Source organism: Propithecus coquereli, unplaced genomic scaffold (assembly GCF_000956105.1).
Source record: "Propithecus coquereli isolate 6110/MARCELLA unplaced genomic scaffold, Pcoq_1.0 Scaffold120, whole genome shotgun sequence".
NCBI lineage: Eukaryota > Metazoa > Chordata > Mammalia > Primates > Indriidae > Propithecus > Propithecus coquereli.
The window spans coordinates 2,908,850-2,935,533 of record NW_012136081.1 but is presented as its reverse complement, the minus strand read 5'-3'; the positions used below and the strand labels follow the sequence as shown (position 1 = coordinate 2,935,533).

The window sequence follows — 26,684 nt, the reverse complement described above, 5'->3', positions numbered from 1 at the left end:
GGAGGCTGAACTGACAGGTGGGGGACCTGAAGACAAAGCCCACCCACAGGTCCCACTGGATCCGGTGGGTGGTGGGTGATGGGGAGGATCTGGGAGCTTTGGGAAGGGAAAGGAGGCAGGGGCGTCATGCCCACCCTCAAGGAGGGGCCAGTCCATAGTGGAGACAAGATGCCAGAGTTGTGGGGGGCCCCCCACCCTTTCCTCGAGGCCCACCCCTCAGGCCTGGCATTGGCACCAGCAAACTGTGCACCCTTCCCGTTTGCTTTGTTCTCTGGGCAGCTCCAGCAGGTCTCTTTCCCTGGGACTGTTCCAGAAGACAGCATGCTCAGTCCCTGCGCACAGTCCCCTTGTTAGAGCGTGAAGTCTGTACATGGGCGACAAAGAATTCTCAGAGTTTAGGATAGAAAGAAACACCAAGTTTATTTTACTCTTTCTCCGAAGAGCAAGAGGACACAGCACCAGGAAATAATGAGAGGCGCTGGCCCTGAGGCCGAAGACCCTAACTCTTCATCAGGGCAGGCAGAGGAGGCAGAGGGGAGATTTATGACTGTAGCCCCATTAGTAGAGGACAGCTGAGTTCCTCATTTTCCTTCTCTCCCATAGCAGGTTGGTAACACGAATGGGTTTCTTTCTTCTTGCTCCCGGGAGACAGCTGGTGCCACCTCTCCTTGAAGAGGTGGGGGAAGCTCTTGCCTTGGCTCTCTGCCCCGGAACTCATCAAGGCTGTTTAAACAAACTCAAAAAACTTTTTGTCTCTAGGTAGTGAATCTAAAATGACATTGGGTCAGACTGTTTCCCCTTTCCTCCCCCATCCCCTGCAGACCTCTTTCCCCTTTGGAATGCAAGTGACCAGTTCTGGCAAATGTTGAGGATTTCCGCTTTCCTTTATTAGCAAGGCTTCTTTTCATTGCTAGGTAAACTGTAGGACAGATATTCATGTTACTAACCTTAGGAACAGAGTTCATACCACTCTAAGTGGCTGCCAGTTAGAAATTTATTTTTTCTTGTTAGCCGGTTAGTAAAACTATCCTTTCACCTCTACTGCCCGAAAAACAAAAGGAATAGAGGCTAAGTTCCCTGTCCCCCAAGCTCCCCAGCTACCTCGGCTTTCCAGTCAGGAAAACGTACCTCAAGGGCAGGCATCTGGCATTGTATCTGCGAGAAGTGGCTACTATAAGCAATCTTTATTTCCACTCACCAGGTATCTTCCTAATTAGCATACTGAATGTTCAGAATGGTTTTTCTTTGGAAAAATTAAGGACTTGATAATCAGTATAATCAGAGGCTAGAAATGATCTCCCACAGGTGAAACTAATGCTATTCTTAATGCATGAATTGGCTAAGATGCGAAGACCCTCCCCACCCCTGCCCCGACAGAATATGAGAAGGAGGCCTGGAGCCTGTGCTTTACTGATGTAGCCTGAATGTCCCTGGCATGGCCAGCCTCTGGGATGGATTTCTACTTGCCTGATGCTGACATTTGAACAATGAAACCCTGACTTTAGTGAACCTCTGAGGCAAGGTTTGATGGAGGATCGTGTCTTCATTCAGCTTTCAGAACAGGATGGATGAGTAGCTCTGTGCCCGCGCAGTGAACACGTGCTTAACAAATATCTGGGTGTGTGATGGAACTTGCTCTGAGATTTGCTTTCATTGTAATCTGAGGGTAGGTTTGGGGGAACAGCTAAAGTGAACTCATTCTAACTTGTCAGCGGTTATGTTTATTTACCAAACAGAAACTCAGGAGCTAGGTATGACCCTGCCATAGCTCGACTTGATTTGCCACAGTGGGTGACAGGCTCTGGGTCACAGAAATGGTGCTGTAACCACAGTGGGCCCCTCACAGATGCTGGCCTTCTTTTCATACCATGGGCCCTCAGCACAGACAAGGGGGTCTGGCCAGGAGAGGGGAGGGCTGGAAGGGACAGAGGACTCTTGCTGCTCTCTCACCACCCCTGATGTTCCAAAGAAATGGGCACTTGAGAGATGAAAAAAGTAAGTAAAGGTTTGCTTCAAACGTTTTATTTTACAAATAGTAGTGGAAGATTGGGGAATCAGATTTTATGAGAGATGTGAGCTCCAGCCTCTAATTCCAGTCAATGAATCTTCCCTTGGACAAGCTCCAGGCTCCCCACAGTTCTTCAGGGGCCAGAGGTTGGAGCTAGCTTCATCCCTGTCCCCTCCTGGGCTGCCCCTGCCCCAGGGGTGTCAGTCATGGAGCTGGGCACATCCACTATGCCCTCCAAATGGAACTGCCTCCGCAGTCATGTTGGAATCACGTGACCAGACCCCATCAGGCAGAGCCGATTGGCCTAGTGGGATCATGTGACCCAAGGACAGCCAATCAGTAGGCAGAGCTCTGTGTGAGCTCAGCCAATCAGATTCTCTCCTGGGCACTTGAGCCGGGAGTGCAGCTCCAGGCCCATGGCGCGTTTGGTGGCGGCGGGAAGAGAAGAGCAGATTGGGATGTGAGATCAGAGACCCGGGTTCCCAGCAAGCAGAGGTGGTGAGGAAGCAGGGGCGCTTGCAGGTGGAAGCAACATGGTAGAGGAGACGTGGAGAGCAGAGGGAAAGAATGATACTCATTGTTATTGGCATCAAGGGGAGCAGGGAGTGGCAAAAGGAATGGGGAGCCCTGGTGACTGTCACGTTCACAGTCGAGACTCTCCACACGATTTCAGCCACAAGGTGCTGGCAGGCCGATGGCTCTGGTCCTTGTCTATCAGTCAGGTCTGATGGACACCCCTCTGCCCCTCCTGTATCCTCACACCGTAAAGCAACAGCCCTCTGGGAGAAAACGGAGAGGCTCAGTGAACGGCCAGGACGCACGTCCGTGTCCCTGGGAGGAGCCTGTGTGAGTCAGCTCCACAACCAGCCGTAGCCTGGATGGCCTAAACAACAGGCCTTTATTTCTGGCAATTCCAGAGGCTGGGAAGTCCAAGATCAAAGTGGGGGCAGATTTGCTGTCTGGTGAGGACACTCTTCCTGACTGACAGCTGGCCCCTTCTCACTGAGTCCTCGCATGGTGGAGGGAGAGAGAGAGATCTAGTCTCTGTTCCTCTTTCTGTACGGACACTGACCCCATCATAGGGGCCCTAATCTCACAACCTCATCTGAACCTAGTTACCTCCCAGTGGCCCCACCTCCAAATACCATCACACAGGTGGGTTAGGGCTTCAATGTATGAGTTTGGGGTGGACAGAAGACACAAACAGTCCATAGCAGAGCCCAATCGTGTCTTTAATAGAAGTCACTCTAAGCTACATTTCTCCCAAATAAAATCTTCTGTGCTGTTATTTGGCTCCACTGAAATAAGCATTCCTAATCACAAAACAGCAAAATCAGTAAGCCAAGCCCCACTCCCGCTGGCTAAGCAAGACCCACCCTCACTAACTGCTGTCAGGTCGGTTCCTTGGATTTATTCCTCTTCCTGCTTGCTTCTGGACAGCATCGTCCCCATGATGCCTGCCACAGCCAGGACTCCTAGGACACCTATTGTCACACCTGCTGTTGTGACCGCATCAGTGACCTGCAGCAGAAGACAAGCAGGGTCACAGTCAACATGAGGGGTTGGAGCACAGAGACATACACCAGGAACCTGCAGCTCAGGACAGACCCATGTGGCCCTGTCCTCTCCATCCTCCTTCACAGAGGGAGAGGGATCCCAGGTCAGGCCACCCAGGAAAGAGGAGAGGAGGTGCCTGTTAGGAAGACTGAACGAAAGAACAGAGACACAGGTGTGAAATATAGTGACTCAATGGAGAGAAACTAGATACACCCTGTGGGTATTTAAAGCAAAACTAACCCCCAGGGGGTGGCTGTGGAAAGCACAGAGGGGCAGTGCCTGGACGTGCTAGCTCAGGGCTGGGCGACTGGGAGCCTTGAAGCAGATGTAAAGTTGGGGAGATGGCCACCGGGAACTCTCACTGCCCACGGCTCAAGGGCTTGGACTTCATCTGGATTGTTCTCAGTGTCCCGGGCTCAGCCCACTGCCGGGCACAGAGCAGGTGCTCGTGAGTACCTGCCGACTGAATGCCTGGCTCGTGCGCTGATACCATAGGGGTTCTGCAAAAGGAAGCGGATACTCTGAAAAAGCGGTAGAGGTGTGAGGCAGACCCCTGAGGGTTGGTGTGTTCGACAGAGCTGGTGTGAGCCCCCCCCAAGATGACCCACTGTGATCCTGTGGGCCCAGCCCTGCCTGCGCCACTCTGTCTGAGAGATCGGCGGAGGAGGGACTGGGGGCGGGAGGACGTCTGCCTCCTCGGTGTCAGCACTGTGCTTCCTCCGCCCGACAGCCCTAGGTGGTAGGCATTGTCATTCCCGCTGTCCAGAGAAGACTGAGGACGGGCAGTGTGAAGGACTCACACAAAGCCACACAGCTGGCGAGTGACTTCGCAACAGGTGTGCCTAAGCCCTTCACAGGCAGGGAAGCAAATATTTAAAACAGGGACGAAAGAGCAGATTTCTGTGGAGTATCAGTGAACTTGAACCATGTGAGTGGCAGGGGAAAAGAAGGGAACAAACACACTATTTTATTCAAAGACACTGAGAAATGTTTCCAGGTGTAAAAAATAAACAAAGCATGACATTAGTTAATGGTGAAAACAGATTTGATTCAGTCACTACTGACCCTGGGGGACAGAGCTGAGCTCCATTCTGATTTGTGCAGAGGTGACTGAGTGTTTTAAAGGGAGATGAGTAAGTAGGGAGGGGGTGAGTGGGGCTCAGTAGAGTCAGGGAGGTGAACAATGACAGAAGGTTGGTCAGTGTCCATGTGATGACGCCAGCTGTGTCTGCTAGCTGGCAACTGTCAGAGTTAGGACTCTGCCCTCACAGAGACTGGAGACAGAGGCCCTTCCTTCCTGATGATGCCATTTCAAAGGAATGGCTTCAGGTCCTTGAGAAAGATGCTTCTGGGTTGTAAGAGATACACCGCCAGCCCTCTATTTCCATGGATTTTTTTTTTTGAGACAGAGTCTTGCTCTGTTGCCTGGGCCAGAGTGCCCTGGCGTCAGCCTAGCTCACAGCAACCTCAAACTCCTGGGCTCAAGCGATCTTCCTGCCTCAGCCTCCCAAATAGCTGGGACTACAGGTATGTGCCACCATGCCTGGCTAAGTTTTTCTATTTTTAGTAGAGACCAGGTCTCCCTCTTGCTCAGGCTGGTCTTGAACTCCTGAGCTCAAGCGATCCTCCCGCCTCGGCCTCCCAGAGTACTAGGATTACAGGTGTGATAAAATCGCACCCGGCTGATTTCCATGGATTTCACATACATGGATTCAACCAACCGTGGATCAGAAATATTCAGGAAAAAAAACCCAAAAAATAGAACAATACAACAATAAAAAAACACAAATTTGAAAAATATTGTATAACACCTGTTTGCATAGCATTTACATTGTACTGGGCATTATAAGTCATCTAGAGATAATTTAAAGTGTACAGGAGGATGTGCACAGGTTATATGCAAATACCACACCATGTTATATAAGACACTTGGGCATCTGTGGATTTTGGTATCTGAGGGGGCCCTAGAACCAACCCCCTATCCATACCAAGGGATGACTCTATATACACCTCAAAGGAACAGAGGGGCAATTCATAATTCTAAGTCCTTTTTAGTAACTACTTTAAGAAAAGGAGGCCATGGGTCTATGTCGTGTTGGATAGAACAAATAGTAAATTCTCCTGGCAGCATAGAGCTTTCTCAGCAAGCATTTAATGGGGGCCTGGGGTCATCCTAGGGACACAGCCTTATGTTCCTAGAAGCTGTGCTAGAGTTTGGCCATCTGTTAGTGCAGGGAGTGTGGATGGAGTGTTTGTGTGCACGGAGTTCTGCAGTTCTCCCAAGCCCACTTTCTTACAGAGAGAGACAAAGCTAGAGACAGATGGGGGGGTCTTTCTAGAGAGGCAGAGTCAGAAGGGAAGGAAGGAGTGAGAGGAAAAAAGAAAAGCAACTTAATGGGTTACCTGCAGGAGACAAGGTGCAAAAAGAGAGGCTCCAGGGCAAGGGACAAACTAACAGAAGTGTCTTCCCTGCTCGCTTGAGTTCTGACCCCTCAGAAGCACAGCAGAAGCCAACCACCCCCTAAAATTGGGGTCTCCCAGATGGGTCCTGGTGGCTTCTGGACAGCGTTTGGAAGTGCTCTTAGATGCATGATAAGGCAGCCCATGTCACCCTCTGCCTGACTCCTCTCGAAGGAGGGGAGACTCCATCATCAGGGCCCCTACTGGGCACCACAGAGCACTTCCCACTGTGCCCCCATGCCCACACCTGCCTGGCAGGTTCCCTGGCTCCATCCTGGGGGGTACTCACTTCCGGAAGGTGTGGATCCTCCTTGCCTGCCTCCCCTTTTCACCACCTCCCCTTCTTACAACAAGAGCTGAAGCCTCCCCACCCTGACTGTCCGGTATATAAGCTAACGTCTACGTGCCTCTGGACACCAGTAAGAAAGGATTTCAGAATGCCTTGCTCCTAACAGTGCAAAAGAAACATGGAACCATGTCGAGAGAGGCTCCCTGCCTTATCTGTCTACTATTTTAGAATGAAAGTTCTAAAACAGTACACAGATATTTGAATTAAAAAATTGTCGGTGTTTTTCTGAAAGTCAAAATTAAGTCTGATTTGGCTGATTGGTTTGACAAAAACACCTGGCTTGGCTATTTAAATTACATGGAAGATATTTTTCATTAATGGAATGAATGAAATATGCAGTTCCCAAATTGTGAATAAAATATGCACATAAAGCACATATGCAGTATGCAATATACCAAAAATTCCATCCTTCGCACCCTTTACACATTTATGATTTTTTAAAATGTTTGATGTCACCTAAAAATATATGAGGGGCTATGTGGTTTTTCAGGTTTGTTTTTTTAAAACAGGCAAACTATGGTCCTTGGGTCAAATCCAGCCCGCAACCTATCTTTGTAAAAAATGAATAAATAAATTTAAAATGTTTATTTAAACACAGCCTTGCCTGTTCCCTTACGTGCAGTCTGTGCTGCTCTCATGCTGCAAAGCTACAGCCGCAGTTACGAGGGAGAGACCACCTGGCCCACAAAATCTAAAATATTTACCAGCTGGCCTTTTTCAGAACAAACTTGGCCAGCGTGGCCCAGGCTTTTCCTCCTCCTGGCTCACGGTTCCCTCTGCCTGTACTTCCTACTGCCGATTCCCTGGTCATCTCCGGCTCATTTTCCACTTTCAGATTAATCAAAACAGTAAAATCAGGCTCGGCCCAGGTATGAAGCATTCCTTGATCAGATTGCACCTGGGTCAACTCCCACCTCAGTGCAGTGGCTGACCTGAACTGGAGACTCAATACCTAGCAGCTGAATGAGTTTGGACAAGTTCCTTAAGCTCTGTGAGCCTCAGTTTCCCTGTCTGTAAGGTGAAGATACCTGCCTCTAGGCCTGTCAGGGGACACCGGGGGGCCGGGGCCAGGGAGGGCTCTGCAGCAGGGCGACCCTCAGGGCTGCGGCTCCTTCCTTGGCCATCGCCCCCCAACTGCGCTGATCTGCACTGCCCACCTGCTGTCTGTCTCCCCATCCCCGTCCCCACCCCGACGGCAACGTCCTCGAGGCAGGAATTCTGTCTCTGCTTTTTTTGCCTCTTCGTGCTTCTGTCTCCATCCACACTGATGCCCAGAGGCTGTCAGCTGAGGGAACCTCTGGTTCCTGGGGAAGGGACTCCGGCTGAGGACGTACCTGGTCGCTGCGGGACACCCCGTAGCGCAGCTCATTCACGAAGTGCTCGCAGTTATCTCTGGTCAGCGAATAGTGCAACACCCTCCCCACCATCTCCTCCGCCCGCCGGACGATTTTGTTGGAAGGCAGTGGCGGATACTTGTCATCGTGCTTGTTGTTCACCTGGTACTCGTCTCCCCCGGCCACCACAGACAGCAGTTCCTTCTTGACTATGGCTTTGTTGGTCAGGGCGGACAGGACACTGGATGCACCAGCTACAGCAATTTCACCTGTGGGAAAAGGGAGTTCCGTCCTGGGCAGGGCCACTGAGGCTCAGAGCTGGCCCGAGCCAGGCAGCCTCACTGCCCTTGGCACCACCAAGAAGGGTGAGCTGTGGAAGGACCTGCGCATCCTGTCTGGCCTCAGGCTCGAAAACAGATCAGACCTAAGCCTGGAGGAGGAGTTACCCAGGGTCCCTGGGCTCTGGTTTCCTCATTTCTAAAGTAAAGAACCTGAGCTCTAAAGTAGCTGGTCCCGGTCCCCAACCTTTTTGGCTCCAGGGACCATTTTCATGGAAGACAATTTTTCCACGGACAGGGGGCAGAGGAGATGGTTTGGGGATGATTCAAGTGCATTACATTTATTGTGCACTTGATTTCTGTTCTGATTACACTGTGATATATAATGAAATAATTACCCAACTCACCATAGGGTGGGGACCCCTGCTCTAAAGGACCAGGTGAGTTCAGGTGTTCCTGAAAAAGTTGCTGTGGAGGCAGAGTGTGCAGGACAGAGAGAGGAGGCAGAAGACCCCCAGGTCCTAGTCCCAGCTGCCCCTCACTGGCTTGTGGCTTAGAAAAAGCCACTCAACCTCCCTGAGCCGGCACTGTGGGAGCCTCGGGGGCCAGGCTGGCATTTTGAAATAGTAGGAAAGGAACCAGCCAGACAAAAGCCTGACCCAGGGTTCCAGGGCCCGGGTCCTGGCCTCACTCAGGCAAGTCCCTTCTCCTCTTGGGGCCCTGGTCTTCTCATTTCTTGCTCCTCCCGCTGCAGGAGCAAGAACGGGGCAGGAGAAACACGTAAGAGTCGGCACCCAGGCTCACTGGGCTGCAGATCCCCAAAAGGGGAGGCCGGAGGAAACAGGGTTAATATCGGCATAAAAACATGTCACCAGGAATTTATTCTCTTCCGTGAGGAAAAGACACTGTCCCCTCCACCTCTATCCCTCAATCCCCAGCCCAATGTCCCTCCTTCTCGACTTCTAATCTTCCCATCTCTGCCCCTGTCCCCCCACTGCTCTCCCCATTTCTTTTCCTCTCTCCCTTCTCTGCCCCTCAGTCTCCCAGCTCAGGGACGGGGTTCTTCCTGTCCCCCAGTAGAAGGTGCCCTTTCCTATATTGCTGGTGACGCACTTTGGACCACAGTTTGGCAGTTTCTTATTAAATTAAATATTCACTTACCACGTGGCCCCACAATCCCACTCCTAGGCATTTACCAAAAAGAAATGAAAATTTATGTTCACACATACAAAAAAAAGCCTGTGTTGGAATATTTATAGTAGCTCGAATAATTATTGTTAAAAAGCGAAAATCACCCAAATGTCCTTCAGCTGGTTACTGGGTAAACAGATGGTGGCACATCCATACAATGAAACACTATTCGGCAATTAAAAGGAACAAAGTACTGACACATGCCACAACATAAATGACCCTCAAATGCATTATGCTAAGTTAAGGCAACTAGGCACAAAAGGCTGCATTCTGTAGGACTCCATTTGTATGACATTATGGAAAAGGCACAACTGTAGGGACAGAAGAAAGATCGTCGGTTGCCAGGGGCTGGAGGTGTGGGTGGCGTGTGGAAGTTGACAACAAAGGAGCACGGGGGAACTTTAGGGGCCGAGGTGTAGGGTCCCCTGGTTCCCCACTTTTTTTCGTTCTTTGTCCTGAGAAACACAGAATGCCTTGACCACTCTGTGAGCCAGCCGGCTGCTTGTTTCCCCCGCAGGCGTGAAACCACCGAGCCTTGAACATTCCCAGGCTCTGATAAAGTTGTTTAGGTTGTTGCATGAAACGCTGAACGATCAACATGTTGCTAAACATGTAGAAACTAGCCCTGGGTTGCTTTAGTACCACAGCAGGAAAGGAAAGGAAAAAGGAAGGGAAGAGAAGGGGAAGGGAGGGGAAAGGGAGAAAGAAACTAGCCCCAGCCCTGAACCAAATTCCTTAGAGCCCCCTATAAACTTCCTAACCCATCCCGCTCATTGCGACATGCCTGTGTGGAACATCTTCTGTCTTGCTGTCCATCAAGAGAACACTCCCACCCTCTGTACTGAAGTTCCCTAATAAATGCTTTGGACTGGTCAGCTTGGCACGTAGCACTGCTTTCTATGGACTCCCAAGCAGCCCTATCTCAGGACGGTTTGGGGACATAAGGTATCCTCATGTCAACATGACCTCGCAGCTTCCTAGCCAATCAGCTACACACACGTAAGCTTATGCAGCACAACTACCTTAAGGAAATGTCTCGTAGCCAATGGCAATAGAGAACAACGTGCTTTCTCATTCATGCTACATGAACAGAGCCGTAACTGCTTGAGCCATGCACGCTTCTTGCCATTTTCAGTTTGAAGCTCCCTGGTTTGTGAACTGTTCTTTCATATGCACAACAAAGCTTTTAAATTTCTCTGATTTGATATAATTTTATTGTTAACAGTTTCTGGTGTCAGAAGTGAGATCTGAAGATGACTCCCTAATGAGCCCGTGGGTCACTGAGCCACCAGGTGCCAGAATCCACAGAGACCACTGTGCCCACTGCTGTCTCACTGACCGCAGAGCGCTGGGCTCGGTCTCTCCTGGATCTGAGCTCCACTGTCTTTGTGTTTCGCGTTCTCTGACTTTACCGTGCATACCTAGGTTATGCTGAAGCTTCTTGCTAAGTCACCCTTCTGTCTACAAGTGGGGAAACCCGTGATTCCCCAGGTTTCTAGACACTGATAGAATTACCAGGCTTCCTAAAGATATAGTCATTTGTAGGGAATCGAAAGGCAAAGATGGATTCCACCTGATCTAAAACTGTATCCCCCCACCTTCTTCGAATTAAAAATTCTTCTAGGAGCCTATGATCCAGGGCTTTCTGATTTATGTCAATTTGTTCATATGACAGTGGGCGCAGGGGGTGCTCGAAAATGGCTAGAAAGGCAAATTGGCACAATCCGACTGCAGACTTTGAGGCTTCTTTCATGCCTCCAAACAGGGAATAAAAGGGGCCAGGAAAATGGGCAAATAGCTATTATTTTAAGACAGTCCCGACGTGTTTCCCATGAGCACAGACTGGGTCATAAACCCAGGAAACAGTAAACTTCTGTAAACAGAAAAAAGATGGATCCACTTTGGGTTTCCAAATCTGCCTAGAGGAAATTTTCCAATGATAATTCAGTCTTCAATGCCAGGATGATAGGAGGCTCTGCCAGACCCTTTTGTTGATGGACTACACACAGAAATAAGTGATTAACTAAAGACACGTAAATTAGAATGGGAGGTAACTCCCCTTACAAAACAAAATCACCTAATGGAACATTTTGAAAAAACATTAGAACAAAAGAGGAACTATCAGACAAATAAAGTAATGGCCACTGCAGTCCAGCCTGGGAGACACAGTGAGACTCTATTTCAAAACAAAAAAAATTTTAAGTGGCCCCAGGAACGGCTCCCCCACCGTCAGGACCGTTGGAACTCTTACAGATGGCCTTCCTTCAGTTCCTCACCTGCAGGGACCATCAATACCCACTTGGAATAGTACAGATATCTTCTAAATGGACAGATGTTTTTCCGGGCTGAAAGGGTGATGCAATTACTATAGCCAAAAAGTTATTGGAAAATGTTTTTTTACTTTGGAGAATCCCAGTGAAATGTCAGGTGATAGATTCTCTTCACTGGACAAGTTATAAAACAATTAAACAAGGTTATTCAAACATTTGGAGACTACCACTGTCCCTCTCATCCTCAATTTTCAGGAAAGACTGAATGTATCAGTAGCATTTTAAAATTGAAATTGGCAAAATTAACTAAAACCATGGGATTACTTTGGCCTAAGGCCAGAGACCTCAGCAATCACACTGGTTGGTCCCGCCCACCGGGAGCAGCCCTCCGGGTTTGGAGAGATAGCCCTGAAATCCTTGTCAGCGGCTCCCTCTAGTGGCAGGACGAGCAACGACAGAAGCCCATAGCGAGGCTTCCACACTCCAGCTGCAGTCCATCTGGTTCCTACCCCCACCTCAGGGGGGAACAGGGTCCAAGCAACACCTGGGAGCTACAAGGCCCATCCCAAAGCTTGAGGCATTCATATACCCCACCTGGGAGACCAGAGCCTACCACAGGGACAACAGATTACCTCAGTAACTGGCTCCTCTGCGCAAATTACAATCAACGCCAGAGGCTGCATCCCCATAGCTAAACATATTGCCTTCCATTTCAAGCTATTAGGGAGCAGTGGATTCGTATCCACAAGTACAATCCACCAGCTTGGAGCTTAAGTTAGGGGACCAAACTCACTACGATCCATTGGGAAGAGGTGAAGACATCAGGTCAGATGTAACCCAACAGGTTCATCAAACTTGCTAAAACACCCCTAAGGCAATACAGGACCAGTGCTCCTCTCCCTGGCACTGTCACTGAACGATCCTTGGGGACTGGAGACAGGGCCATAAACCAGCCTTAGCACCCCCAGTTCTCCGCCAAGAAGCCAGTTAAGAAAGAATCAGTGAAAGAACTCATGAAATATGAAAAATCAGAGCAAAAAGTCACCCCCAAAAGAAATCATTAGCTCTTCAGCAATGGATACCAACTTAAACGAAATGGTTAAAATGAAAGATGAAGAATTTTGAATATGGGTTGTAAGAAAGCTCAATGGAATTCAAGAGAAAATAGAAACCCAACACAAGGAAGCCACAAGAACAATGCAGGAAATGAATGAAAAATTCTCTAAAGAAATTGAAGTATTAGGAAAGAACCAAACAGAAATACTGGAAATGAAAGAGGCATTCAAGGAACTACAAAACACAGTGGAAAGCCTTAATAATAGCCTGGATCACTCAGAGCAAAGAATCTCAGAGCTTGAAGATAATGTCTATAAACAAATCAGATGAAGAAAAAGAACGCAGAAGCAAGAGACATGAGCAAGAAATGTTACATTTCTTGCATACAAGCAAGAAATGTATACAAGAAATGTGGGATTATGTAAAGAGACCAAACATAAGAATCATAGAGATCCCTGAGTGTGAAGAAGAAAATACACAAGGGCTGGAAAATCTATTTCTAGGAATAATGGAGGAAAACTTATCTGGCCTAACCAGAAATCTAGATATCCAGGTACAAGAAGCACACAGGACTTCCGAGAGACTCAATGTGAAAAGGCAATCACCACACCACATAGCTATTAGGCTGGCCAAAGTAAACATGAAAGAGGTACTCCTTCGAGCAGTAAGGCGAAAACAGCAGGTAACCTACAAAGGAAAAGCTGTCAGACAAACTGCAGACTTCTCAACTGAAACCTTACAAGCCAGAAGGAACTGGGGACCCATCCTCAGTCTTCTAAAACAGAATAATGGCCAAACTAGAATTCTTTTTTCTGAAACAGAGTTTCGCTCTGTTGCCCTTGGCAGAGTGCTGTGGCGTCAGCTGAGCTCAAAGCAACCTTAAACTGCTGGACTCAAGCAATCCTCCTGCCTCAGCCTCCCAAGTAGCGGGACTACAGGTGCATGCCACCACATGTGGTTACTTTTTTATATTTTTAGTAGAGACTGGGTCTCACTCTTGCTCTGGCTGGTCTTGAACTCCTGACCTCAAGGGATCCTCCTGCCTTGGCCTCCCAGAGTGCTAGGATTACAGGCATGAGCCACTGTGCCCAGCCCAACCTAGAATTTTTTATCCTGCAAAACTAAACTTCTTATATGAGGGAGAAATAAAGACTTTCCCAGACAAGCAATCACTGATGGAATTTGTGAAGACCAGACTTGCCCTGCAGGAAGTACTCAGACCTGCATTATACACTACCCAGCACTATAGACACCCACCAGTGTAAAATCACCCAAGAGTTAAAGTCCAGAACCCTGATTCCACAATGACTTGAGAGGTAAAACAAAATAATAAGACTATATCCAACAGTATGAATAGAAATCTACCCCAAATATCAATTCTCTCAATAAATGTGAATAGCTCGAATTGCCCACTGAAGAGACATAGGCTGGCCGAGTGGATTAAAAAAAAAAAAAACAAGCCAAGTATCTACTGTCTCCAAGAAACATATCTTACCCACAAGGACATATTCAGACTCAAGGTGAAGGGATGGAAAATAAATTTCCAGGCAAATGGAAACCAAAAGAATGCTGGGGTAGCCATTATTTTATCAGATAACATAAACTTTAAAGTAACAAAAGTAAAGAAAGACAAAGACAGTCACTATTATAGTGGTGGAGGGAAAAATCCAAGAAGACTTAACAATCCTAAATATTTATGCACCCAACACAGGAGCGCCCAGATATATAAATCAAATGCTGATTGACCTAAATAACATGATAAACAGCAATGCCATAATAGCTGGGAATGTCGACACCCCACTGATAGAACTGGACAGATCCTCCAAGCAGAAAATAATCAAAGAAACAATGAACTTAAACAGAACCCTACAACAAATGGATCTAACAGACATCTACAGAACATTTCATCCAAACAACACTGAATATTCATTCTTCTCATCAGCTCATGGAACTGATTGATCACATCCTAGGCCATAAAACAGATCTCAACAAATTTTTAAAAAATAGAAGTTATATCATGTATCTTGTATCATGTATCATGTATCTTCTCATACCACAGCGGAATAAAATTAGAGATCAATTCCAACGGAAACTCTCACCTCTACACAAAGTCATGGAAATTAAACAATCTATTGCTGAATGACTATTGGGTCAACGAGTAGGTCCAGAGGGAAATCAAAAGATTCTTCGAACTAAATGATAACGGAGACACAAGTTATCAAAATCTGTGGAAGACAGCAAAAGCATTCCTAAGAGGAAAACTAATATAATTAAATGTCCACATCCAAAAGCCAGAAAGATCATAAATCAACAAACTACTGAACTGTCTCAAGGAACTGGAAAAGGAAGAGCAAACCAATCCTAAACCCACCAGAAGAAAAGATATAACTAAGATCAAAGCACAACTAAATGAAATCAAGAACAAAAGAACTATACAGAAGATTAGTAAAACAAAAAGTTTGTTCTTTGGAAAAATAAACAAAATTGACAGCCCTCTTTCTATACTGACCAAAAGTAGAAAGTAAAGGACTCTAATAAGCTCAATTGGAAATGAAAAAAGAGAGATCACAACAGTTATCACAGAAATACAAAGATCACCTTTGAATACTATAAAAATCTCTATGCCCAAAAACTTGAAAATATGGAGGAAATGAACAAAATCTTAGAAACACACAACCTTCCTAGGCTCAATCAGGAAGAAATAGAATTCCTGAACAGATCAGTATCAAGCACATAAATTGAAGCATCAATAAAAAATCTTCCAATAAAAAAAGTCCCAGGCCAGACGAGTTCACAACTGAATTTTACCAAACTTACAAAGAAGAACTGGTACCTATACTGCCAAAATTATTCTACAACATTGAGAAGGATGGAATCCTCCCCAACTCATTCTACAAAGCCAATATCACCTTGATACTAAAGCCATTAAAGGATACAACAAAAAAAGAAAACTACACACCAATATCCCTTATGAATATAGACGCAAAAATCTATATTCTCAATAAAATCTTAGCAAACCAAATTCAGCTACACATCAAAAAATAATTCATCATGACCAGGTGGGCTTCATCCCAGAGCTGCAAAGATGTTTCAACAGATGCAAATCTATAAATGTAATTCACCATATAAATAAAAGCAAAAACAAAGACCATATGATCCTCTCAATAGATGCAGAAAAAGCATTTGACAAAATTCAGCACAGTTTTATGATAAAAAACTCTTTAAAAAATAGGCATAGGTGGGGTGGGTCATACCTCAAAATTATTAAAGCCATATATGATAAACCTACAGCCAACACCTTACTGAATGGGGAAAAATCAAAAGCATTCCTGCTTAGAACTAGAACCAGACAAGGTGGCCCACTATCACCACTTCTATTCAACACAGTGCTGGAAGTCCTTGCCAGAGCAATCAAACAGAGTGGGGAACCAAGGGTATCTAAATGGGGGCAGAAGAGGTCAAACTTTCACTCTTTGCCAACGATATGATATTATATCTAAAAAACCCCAAAGATTCAACCAAGAGACTCCTGGAATTAATAAATAAATTCAGCAAAGTCTCAGGATACAAAACCAATGCACACAAATCAGTGACATTCATATATACCAATAGCAGTCAAGCCAAAAATCAAATCAAAGATTTAACACCTTTCACAATAGCATCAAAGGAAATTAAATATTTAGAAATATATTTAACTAAGGAAGTGAGAGTGCTATAGATGGAAAACTACAAAACACTGAGAAAAAAAATTGCAGAGGATGTAAACAGATGGAAAACCCTACCATGCTCATGGATGGGCAGAATCCATATTGTTAAAATGTCTATACTACCTAAAGTGATCTACAGAATTAATGCAATTCCATCAAAATACCAACATCATTTTTCGCAGATCTAGAAAAAATAATTCTATGGAACCAGAGAAGACCCCATATAGCCAAAGCAATCTTAAGCAAAAAGAACAAATTGGCATCAATCTAACAGACTTCAAGCTGTACTACAAGGCTATAGTAACAAAAACAACATGGTACTGGCACAAGAACAGAGATATAGACCTTTAGAACAGGACTGAGAACTCAGATATAAAACCATCCTCAAATTGTCATCTAATCTTTGACAAAGCAGACAAAAACATACATTGGGGAAAAGAATCCCTATTCAATAAATGGTGTTGGGAAAATTGGATAGCCACATGCAGAAGATTGAAATTGGATCTGCATCTCTCACGTCTCACAAAAATCAACTCACAATGGATAACAGACTTAAACATAAGACATGAAACCATAAGAATTCTAGAAGAAAATATTGGGAAAACTCTTATAGACATCAGCCTAGGGAAAGAATTTATTAAGAAGACCCCAAAGCAATCACAGAAGTAACAAAAATTAATAAGTAGAACCTGATCAAATTAAAAAGCTTCTGCACAGCCAAGGAAACTATCATTAGAGCAAATAGACAACCTACAGAATGGGGAAAAATATTTGCATGCTACACTTCCCATAAAGGGCTGATAACTAGAATCTATATAAAACTTAGGAAAATTAACAAGAAAAAAATTTAAAAACCCATTAAAAAGTGGGCAAAGGACATGAACAGAAACTTTTCAAAAGAAGACAGAATAATGGCCAGCAAACATATAAAAAATTGCTCAACATCTCTAATTGTCAGGGAAATGCAAATGAAAGCCACAATGAGATATCACTTAACTCCAGTGAGAATGGCTTTTATCAAAAAGTCCCAAAACAACAAATGCTGGTGTTGATGTGGAGAGATAGGAACATTCTTATACTGCTGGTGGGACTGCAAATTAGTACAAGCCCTGTGGAAAGTAATTTGGAGATACTTCAAAGAGCTAAAAATAGAAATACCATTTGATCCAGCAATCCCACTACTGGGCATCTACTCAAAGGAAAAAAAGTCATTCTATAAAAAAGACTCTGCACTCAAATGTTTATAGTAACACAATTCACAATTGCAAAGATGTGGAAACAATCCAAGTGCCCATCAATATATGAGTGGATTAATAAAATGTGGTATATGTATACCATAGAATACTACTCAACTACAAAAAACAATGGTGATCTAGCACCTCTTGTATTATCCTGGATGGAGCTAGAGCCCATTCTCCGAAGTGAAGTATCACATGAATGGAAAAACAAGCACCACATGTACTTACCATCAAATTGGTACTAACTGATCAATACTTAGGTGTACACATGGAAGGTAGTATTCATCGGGTGCTGGGCAGGTGGGAGAGGGTAGAGGGGATGGGTAAATTCACAACTAATGGATAAGGAGCACACTATCTGGGGGATGGACATGCTTGTAGCTCTGGCTTGGGCGGTACAAAGGCAATATATGTAACCAAAATGTTTGTACCCCCACAACATTCTGAAATTTAAAAATAAAATAAATAAATAAATAAACTGGCAATGTGCAGATGCCACAGTGACAAAAATAATCATGATATTTATATCACTTCTGATTGGTGGGTGATGGGATCCACCTCAACTCCCTCCCTCAAAAATACTGGATTGTTCATTCTTTGTGGTAATAAGATACACAAAGGTTTCCCATCCAAACAGTTTGGAAGATACAGGCTGGGATATCTCTCACCCCAAATAAGCAAGTATGACTTTATAAATGCCAATAAAATCTTAACTTGGGATCATTTAAACAAAACAACTCTCCATAAATGAGTTTCTTGCAAGCTTCCAACCCCAATTACATGAAGAAGCTCTGGATTTCATTATTTTGTTAGAGCCCTCGTCCCTCAACTGGGAGTCTCTGAATTAGAAAATCACTTATCAATATTTCTACAACTCTTGAAAAGAGTTTTAATGATACCTTAAACGCTCCTCAAGTGATCCAAGCCAGGATAAGCCGTTTAGCTTCAACGGTCCTCCAGAACAGAAGCATTCTTGATACCCTCACTGCTCAGCAAGATGGAGCTTGTGCTCTTATCAGAAAAAATGCTGCTTCTATGTTAATAAGCCAAGAATTGTAGCCCAGAATCTTAAATAGCTAAAGGATCAAATCCAGGTATTTCACCTGATCAGGGACACAAAATCAGTTGATCTATTTAGTTGGTTAAATCTTGGCTCTGGCAGACCTTGTCTGTGGGATATTTTTTAAACACTTGGTATGATCCTTCTATTAGTCACATTGATGACAGCCCTCATGCAGTGTACCCTTCAACAGCCTTACACGCGCGTCAGCAACACTGACCCCTCTGATGATCTCTATGAGAATTAAACAACAAAAATGACATACACTGGGAATCTACTGAAATCTTGGTTTGGGATCTTTGGATGGCCATGAAAGGACAAACAGCACATGATGCCCAAGATTAATGCTTAATGGGTTGATCACGCTCTCAGTCCAACTGAGAGAATGACCAAAAGAGGGGAATTGTGAAAGAGGAACCGAAACAGAGGCCACAGTTTGAATATTCCCAGCTTTCCTCACGTCAGCACGACCTTATAGCTTGCTTGCCAGTCAGCTGCCAACAAGTGTCTGCAGCAGGACTACCTCAAAGGAACGTAAGTCTCTAGTAGCCAACCGCAGTAGAAGACAATGTACTTTCTCACTCGTGTGTTGTAAGCTGAGCCGTCACTGCTATGGGCTAAGCATCTTGCCATTTTTGGTTCAAAGTCCCTTGGTTTGTAAACTGTTCTTTTGTGTGTACAACAAAACTTTTAAATTTCTCTAACTTGATCTGATCTCATTTATGTACACATATATATATATACACCTGCTGCACAACTGCTTTTAGTGACTGTATGTGTAGCATTCTGTTGTAGGCAGATATATCTATTTTATTTGACCAATTCCCTGCTGCTGTGCACTTGAGTGGTTTCCAGTGCTTGGGCATTTTCTTGGATGCCATGATGCTTCAGAAGAAAAGGTTGCCCCAGCCCCTGGCCAGGCCCTGCACCCGTGCTTTTCCATGTATGTCTTCATTGCCTCCCTCCACGACCTGGGAGGTAGAGCTTCTTATCCCTGCTCTGCAGAGGGTGCACATCACTAAGTTCAGGTCACCCGGTCAGTAAGCAGAGGAGCCAGGATCCCAAACAGGTTCTGTTGAGCTGGGAGGCCCACACTCCGTCCACCGCACTACACAGCCAGTTATAAACCATTCGAAGGAAACAACTGCTTCCTACTCTTGTTCGTATCTCCAGAACAACAAATACACACGCGATGGGACCCATGGAGGGATGCTCACCAAGTCCAATGGGTTTGTTAGGACTGAACCCTACTCTATCATGGAATAAAGGTCAACAGTCTCTCCACCAACTTACTGCTATGGAAGAGCAGTTGATACACCTGCCGGCAAGAGCATGATCCGTTCAGCAGACATGTATTGAGTGCCTACTTGCTAGGCCCTAAAGTGAGGACAAGCACATAATTTTTCATCCGTTCCCCACCTTGATCTGAACCTTTGTGCTTAAAAAGAGAATGTGTCCTTACTTGGGGGAGCCAGGTGGACCACATAGCCATCTCCCACATAGATGGCCCAATGCTCATAGCCAAAGCGAAAAATCTCAATCAGGTCTCCGAGTTTTGGTCTGGCCTGCAACAGAAAAATCAGAGACAGGTAGAGGTGAGCCTTTGCAGGGAACGTTCTAGAACCTGATCTGCATGGAGACCCAGCCCAGCCTGGAGACTCTCTTTATTCATCACCTACAGCAAACGAGGAGACAGGAGCTTTCCTCGCACCAGTGGGAAGCCCCTCTACTTACTGGGGTTGTGGGGCTGGAAACGGGCTCTTCAGGAGACAAGGAGGGGATACAGGGGTGTCTTTGAGGGACTGCGTGAGCGGGTGTGAGCACGGGAGTGTGGTGGAAGGGTGTGCACAAGCTGGGCGAGAGGGAACTTTATGCACAGAGCATGTTTGTGTCAGCAAGTAACAGTACGATTCCAAAGGAGTCTTTGAGGGCCACCTGCCTCATGCCCATGCCCAAGTGATTCTTGTGAGCCATAGAGCTCTGCCTTGCAAAGCCTGACGTGCCAGAGGCGGCGCTGGACACTTGACCCACGTTATCCACTCCTCTGGGTAAGAACTCTCATTACCCCACTGGACAGATAAGCAGTTGGAGTCTCGGGAAGGTCAGATGACTCGCCTAGTGAGCAGAAGAGCAAGTCGGAAACGTGGGTTTGAATGTTTCCAACGTTAATGCCCTCAGCCATCCCAGAACTTGCCAGGCAAGGCTGGGGCAGCTCGAGTCTACGCTGCAAGCCAAATCGGGGCCTGGGATGACAGGGTGTGGTTGCAGTTGTTGGTGGGCAGTGCCTTTGCGGAGTTTCTGTGAGCAGGAGGCATGTTGCCCTGGCCACACCTAGAATGAGAAACAGTCCTGGCCGTAGCAGTTCTATTTTGGGAACACTCCCAGGCCAGCCAGCACTCCTCCTCCCCCTACCTCAGCTGAGCCAGGCCACAGAGGGCCAGGCCACCCTAACCAGGGAGCTGAGCTGCTGCTGAGAGAGGTGACAATGCCAGCTGACTGCAAGCCTGGTGGAGGCTTTAGTTAAAAACGAAGCCTTTTTTGACTACAGCAGTCAAGAGTCAACTTGACCAAAGATGGAACAATTAGAGCATCAAAAATAATAATTGCACATAGAGTGAAACACATCAAATATGTTAAAACTCATAATGATCTTTTTTAAACTCACTAGTTATCTCTGGAGGATGGAAAGGAACCTCCATCTTATCCCAAAAACTGGTAAATAAAGAAAAAGATTCAAGCATTTCCTAAATGAGCTACACTCAGGGAACTCAAATAAAAACTACAACAAAACCCAAAGCCACCAGCCAATACTTATAAGGTAGCTGTATCTATGTGTGCAAAAGCACAGAGAATATTTGGAATCGCACACACAAGGCTGTACGGAGGGGAAGTATCTCCAATGGGGAGGATGATGGAGGGCTTTAGCTTTCATGCTAATAGTTTTGGTTTCAGTTTTTTAAACTAGGTCAATGTACTCACACACTCTCTGTGGGATTAAAGAAATTAGTTTCTTTTTTTTTTTTAAGTAAAGGCTTTGGAGTCAGACCCACCTAAGTTCAAATCCCCTCTCTGGTATTTCCCAGAGTGTCACTCCCCACATCTGTAAAGTTGGGAGTAATTATTCCTGCTTCTCAAGGTTGTATGTTAATGACCTGGTGTCGATGAAACTAAAGCCTTTGGCATGGTGTCAGGATGCAGCAGGTACTCAGGGATGAGTCTGCTACCGGGGGTGGAGGGAAGGAGGGGAAAGTAGGACCTGCCCTGTTTGGAAGTGAGGGGGGACGGGAGCCTTTCTGACACCGCCCCCACCCGTGCGGCTGTGGGCCATTTCCCTGGGCGCCTGCTCCCCAGTTTGTCCACCCACCGAGCACAGTGTGAGGAGGAGGCCTGGGCCCTGGAGCAGTGCAGCCGCCCACAGCCCACCGTTCCTGCCCCGACAGGCCTGCAGAGCCTCTGGCCGTGTGGCTGTGGAAAGGCACAAACCCAAACCAGGCCATGTCGCTCCTTGGCCTCTGGCCGCAGTGAAACCAGACCCCACGCAGCGGCTGAGGCTGGGATGCCTCTGGGCTCCCAGCCACCATTCTGGTCCCTTCCCGCTGCGTCTGAGAGCCAGACCCTCAGACCTCGGTGTGTGCCCGTGCCCCGTCTGTGCAGGAGCTGTGGACCAACGAGGAAAACACACACAGTCACCACTGACAGGGTTGTTATTCAAGCAAAAGCTGTGACACCCTTTCTGGGGACTTACCAAGGCCATCCTTCCAGCGAGATGATGTCTCCTGCACTGCTGCCTGCGTGTCCCGCCTTAAATGACCTCTGAGTTTCGTTTTCCCTGTGACCCCGTCAAGGCATACAAATATTTGAAGACAGAAATCAAGGTTCATTAAGAATGTGCTCTATCTTCGAGCAGAGGCGGGGCACATACAATGAGATTTGGAAATCAGCAGAGAGAAGAGAAATCTGAGCTCGAGATGTAGATTCAGAAGGACCTGGTGGCAGGTGCGGAAGGGGCACAGTTTCAGGCGGAGAGGAGAAGGGAAGGGGGACAGGCAAGATCAGCTGGCTGTGGGGAGAGGCAGGAGGGGAGACCGAGGCCAGGGGGAAGAGCTCCAAGCGAAGGAGGGAGGAGACCCAAGAGACTGAGACCCACGTCCCCAAACTGGGACTGCCCGGTGCCCGGCCACGCAGACATTTCCACCAAGTTCAAACCCAGTGGAGCTGGATGCAACATGTCCCTGGAGGCACAGTCCCCCCACTCCGGAACAGAGCGGCCTGCGGGCCAGAGCTACAGAGGGAAGCCGCTCCCCTTTCCGCCTCCCACCCACAGTTCAGAAACATTCATTCTAGGCCACATGGAAACCAGAATCCGTCACTGCCTGGGTGTGTAGAGGCCGCTTCTTCGAGGCACCTGCATGTTATCCCACCCAGACCCCAAACGAAGATCTGTCCTCTGACATCACTTAGAGCTGTCACATTCCAGGCAAACTGGGACGGGAAGGGACGGGGAGGAGCTTAGTGGCCTCCCTGAGGGGTGTGAGAGCGGGGAAGGGGGTGGGACGGGGTAGGAGCTTAGCATCCTTTTGTGGGGGGTGTGGGCCGGAAGCAAGAATCTGTAACTTACCTTCTTTAGGCTTTCAGAAAATAATAAAAAAGAGAGCTTTCATGTGAGGATGCAGGTGAGCTGGACCTGGAAAAGGACTCCGGAGCCGCAGCATCTCCGCCGACCAGCCGCTCCCATGGAGACTCGGCCTCTCTCAGCATCGCCACTCCCTCCTCAGGCTGCCGTAGGACCACCCTCAGTCCCCGCTCTGGAGGGGACCGTGGGGTTGGCCTGGCTGTGTACCGCTGCCCCGGGCCGGAGCGCTTTGGGCTGGCCTCCCGTGGGGCGTGCCGACACCTTTCCACAGCCTGCCCGTGGGTTCGTCCTCTTGGTGCCATCCCCTTGCAACGACATCACGTTCCTCTTTCCCTGAGCAGGAGGACCTCTGGGCATTGTGCCGGAGGGCATCTGAGGTGGGGCTGGCGCAGTGACTAACCTGACTGTGCGGGGAGAAATGTCACTGTCCTCTCACTGCACTTTGAGCCTTTCGCCTGAGCCAGTGTGTCCAGAGTGTCAGAAAATCAGGCCCAGGAGCACACGGAAGGAGGAGCATGAGAATCCCGCCTGTGTCCCTACTGTCCTCGCTGAGTGGGGCAGAGGATGGGGCAGGGCAGGCCCACGCACAGCCCGCTGGAGAGCAGCAGGACCACCCGGAGTGCTTATGTCCTTGGCTATATATACCGAGTGTGTGTGTGTGTGTGTGTGTGTGTGTGTCATTGCACAAAAGGCTGTAAGAGGAACGACAAGCCTCCACGCTCCCCACCGCCAGCCGCGGCCATCCGGTCCCCCAGAGGCAGTGTGGCCAGTTCTCGGTATTCTCCGGGAATACCGTGGACTACGTGTACTTTTTAATGAGTTTTGTTAAATCCTACATCTACATAGAAGAATATTTGTAATATAAGTGTAAGATATAAGAAATGATAATAAAAAACCCGTGTACCAACAAGCTGTTGAAGAAATAGAAAATAACCAATATCTCAGATAAGCCCCGTGTCACACAAAATCTGTACACTCACGCTCATAGCAGCTGCGATGGTTAATTTTACGTGTCAACTTGACTGGGCCGTGGGGCACCCAGATTAGACATTATTTCTGGGTGAGTCCGCGAGGGTGTTTCTGGATGAGATTAGCACGTGCATCAGGGGACTGAGCAAAGCAGATGCCTCCCCCACGCAGGTGGGCAGAGGAAGGAGGAATTTGTCCCTTTTTCCTGCCTCTCTGCTTGACCTGGAACATGTTCTCCTGTGCACAGACTGGGACTTACACCACCTGCTCCCCTGGTTCTCTCAGCTCTCTGGGCTCAGGCTGAATGTCACTAGTGGCTTTCCTAGGTCTCCAGGGTCTCCAGCTTGCAGACAGCAGGCAGTGGGACCCTCTTGCCTCGGCCTCCCGAAGTGCTAGGATTATAGGCATGAGCCACCACTCCCAGCCCCGTGCCATATTTTTGCCATTATAAAAAGCACATTATACTTGAAAAAGTTTGGAATTACTGATCAAAGTTAATTATCTTTGCCTTTCAGAATAGTCTAGAATGATTTAATATCTTTGATAATAATCTCTTGGAGATCGTGCCCAACATCAGCAGTGTCTTTGGCATTGCAAATATGGTTTTGGGCAATTCTCATGCAATTCAAGAACATTTCTAAGCAATATACTATATGTCTTAGTCCATTAAGGCTGCTATAACAAAATACCTTTGGGTAATTTATATGCGAGAGAAATTTATGTCTCACATTTCTGGGAGGCTAGGGAGTCCAAGATCAAGCTGCCAGCAGATTCCATGTCTGGTGAGGGCCTGTTTCTCCTAGATCAGTGGTCCCCGACATTTTTGGGGGATCGGTTTCATGGAAGACAATTTTTCCACGGACAGGGTGGAGGAGGTAGGGGGGAAAGACGGAGCTCAGGTGGTGATGCGAGCAGCTGTGAATACAGAAGAACCTTCAGTCACTCGCTGGCCGGGTTCCTAACAGGCCACAGTCAGCAGCCGGGGGGTGGGGACTGCTGTCCTCGGTGATGCCTTCTTACTGTGTCCTTGCATGGCAGAAGCGGCAGAAGGGAGCTCCCTTGAGCCTCTCATATAAGGGTCAAAAATATACTATCTTGATCACAATAATAATTTATAATAAGCCTTAATATTTAGTAGTGCAAGTCTCCCTGCCTGGTGTTCTTCTTTGCTAATGAAATAGCTAATACTGCCTCTTTCCTTTTCCACACACATTTTAGAATCTGGTAGCCAAGTCCAAGAAAGACCTTGTCGAGATTTGGTTTGGAATCACATTGAATCTATAGATGAATCTGGGGAAAAACTGACATATTTATAATATTGAAGTTTCCTATCCATGTATAATATATCTCGCTCCATATATGAAGTCTTCTCATCTGTGGCTTGAATGTTTGGTAACACTCAACTATAAAACCATCTGGACATGTCATTCCTTTGTGGATTTTTAGCTACTGATTTAATTCCTTTAATGGTTAAAGGACTGCTTAGATTTTTTAATTTATTCTTGGTTCAACTTTGATAACATTTTTCTTGGGATGTATCAATCAAATCAAAAATCTCCAATTTTTTGTCATAAAATTATTTATGAATATTTCTTATTGTTTGTTTAATCTCCTTGGCATCTGTAGTTATATTCTTTTTTTAATTCCTAAAATCTTTGCTTGTGCAGTCTCTCTTTCGTATGCTTGTTTTTGCTCTTATCTTTTTCCTTTGTCCCTTTTATTTTTTTCATCTTTTTAAATTGGATGATTAACTCATTAATTTTTACCTTTTTCTTTCTTAATGTAGAGATTTATGCTATAAATTTCTTTATAAGTATCCCTTTAGCTACATGCTGCAAATATTGATACCTAACATTTTTGTCATTATTCAGTTCTAAATATTCTCTAACTCCATTGTGCTTTCTTCTTTGACTCAACTTATCTAGCAGTTTATTCTAAAATTTCTGCAAGTATAAAGTTTTTCTACCTGTCTCTTGTTGATTCCTGACTTAATTGCATTATAGCTAAGGAAGAGGATCTGGGTGTTACTAATCCCCTGAAATTTGTTGAGACTTGCTTTAAGGCCCAAGATATGGTCAGTTTTCATAAATGTTCCTTTGTGTGCTTGAAAAGAATCTGTATCCAAATTATACTATGTATGTCCATTCTATAAGCTTGTTGATAAATTCTTCAAATTTTCTATATTATTACTGACTTTTCCATTCTCTTGATTCATCAGTTTCTTAGAAAGGTGTATTCAGATCTCCCACTATGATGGTGTTTGTTCCCTGCAAAATTCTTGTTGAAACTTAATCTGAATTTGGCACTATTGAAAGGTAGGACCTCTAACAGGTGATTGTATCATGAGGGGACTGCCCTTATAAATGGATTAATCTACTCATGAATTAATGGATTAATGGGTTATCATGGGAGTGGGACTGATGGCTTTATAAGAAGAGGAAGGCCAGGTGAAGTGGTTCATGCCTAGCACTCTGGGAGGTCAAGGGGGGAGGATCACTTGAGCCCAGGAGTTCGAGACCAGCCTGAGTAAGAGTTAGACCCATCTCTACTAAAAATAGAAAAAATTAGCTGGGC

The 26,684-nt window shown here is 46.3% G+C and overlaps 1 protein-coding gene across 1 annotated transcript; it reads right to left on the bottom strand.

The window, feature by feature from the left end:
• Positions 1-3,252: 3,252 nt before the first annotated feature.
• Positions 3,253-22,289, bottom strand: HRASLS2 (HRAS-like suppressor 2). The gene is made up of 4 exons (XM_012665668.1): positions 22,254-22,289; positions 19,971-20,073; positions 7,709-7,977; positions 3,253-3,529 (listed from the first exon to the last, which is right to left on the bottom strand). The coding sequence occupies exons 1-4, from the start codon at positions 22,260-22,262 to the stop codon at positions 3,419-3,421; spliced, it is 492 nt and encodes a 163-aa protein (XP_012521122.1). The 5' UTR covers positions 22,263-22,289; the 3' UTR covers positions 3,253-3,418.
• Between the last annotated feature and the right edge of the window lie 4,395 nt (positions 22,290-26,684).

Excerpts from the sequence above, each read along its gene's own strand:
- HRASLS2 (XM_012665668.1), bottom strand. Across the intron at positions 7,978-19,970 it reads GGTCCACCTGGCTCCCCCAA|GTGAAATTGCTGTAGCTGGT; the intron begins GTAAGGACACAT and ends CTTTTCCCACAG. Across the intron at positions 3,530-7,708 it reads GGGTGTCCCGCAGCGACCAG|GTCACTGATGCGGTCACAAC; the intron begins GTACGTCCTCAG and ends CTTCTGCTGCAG.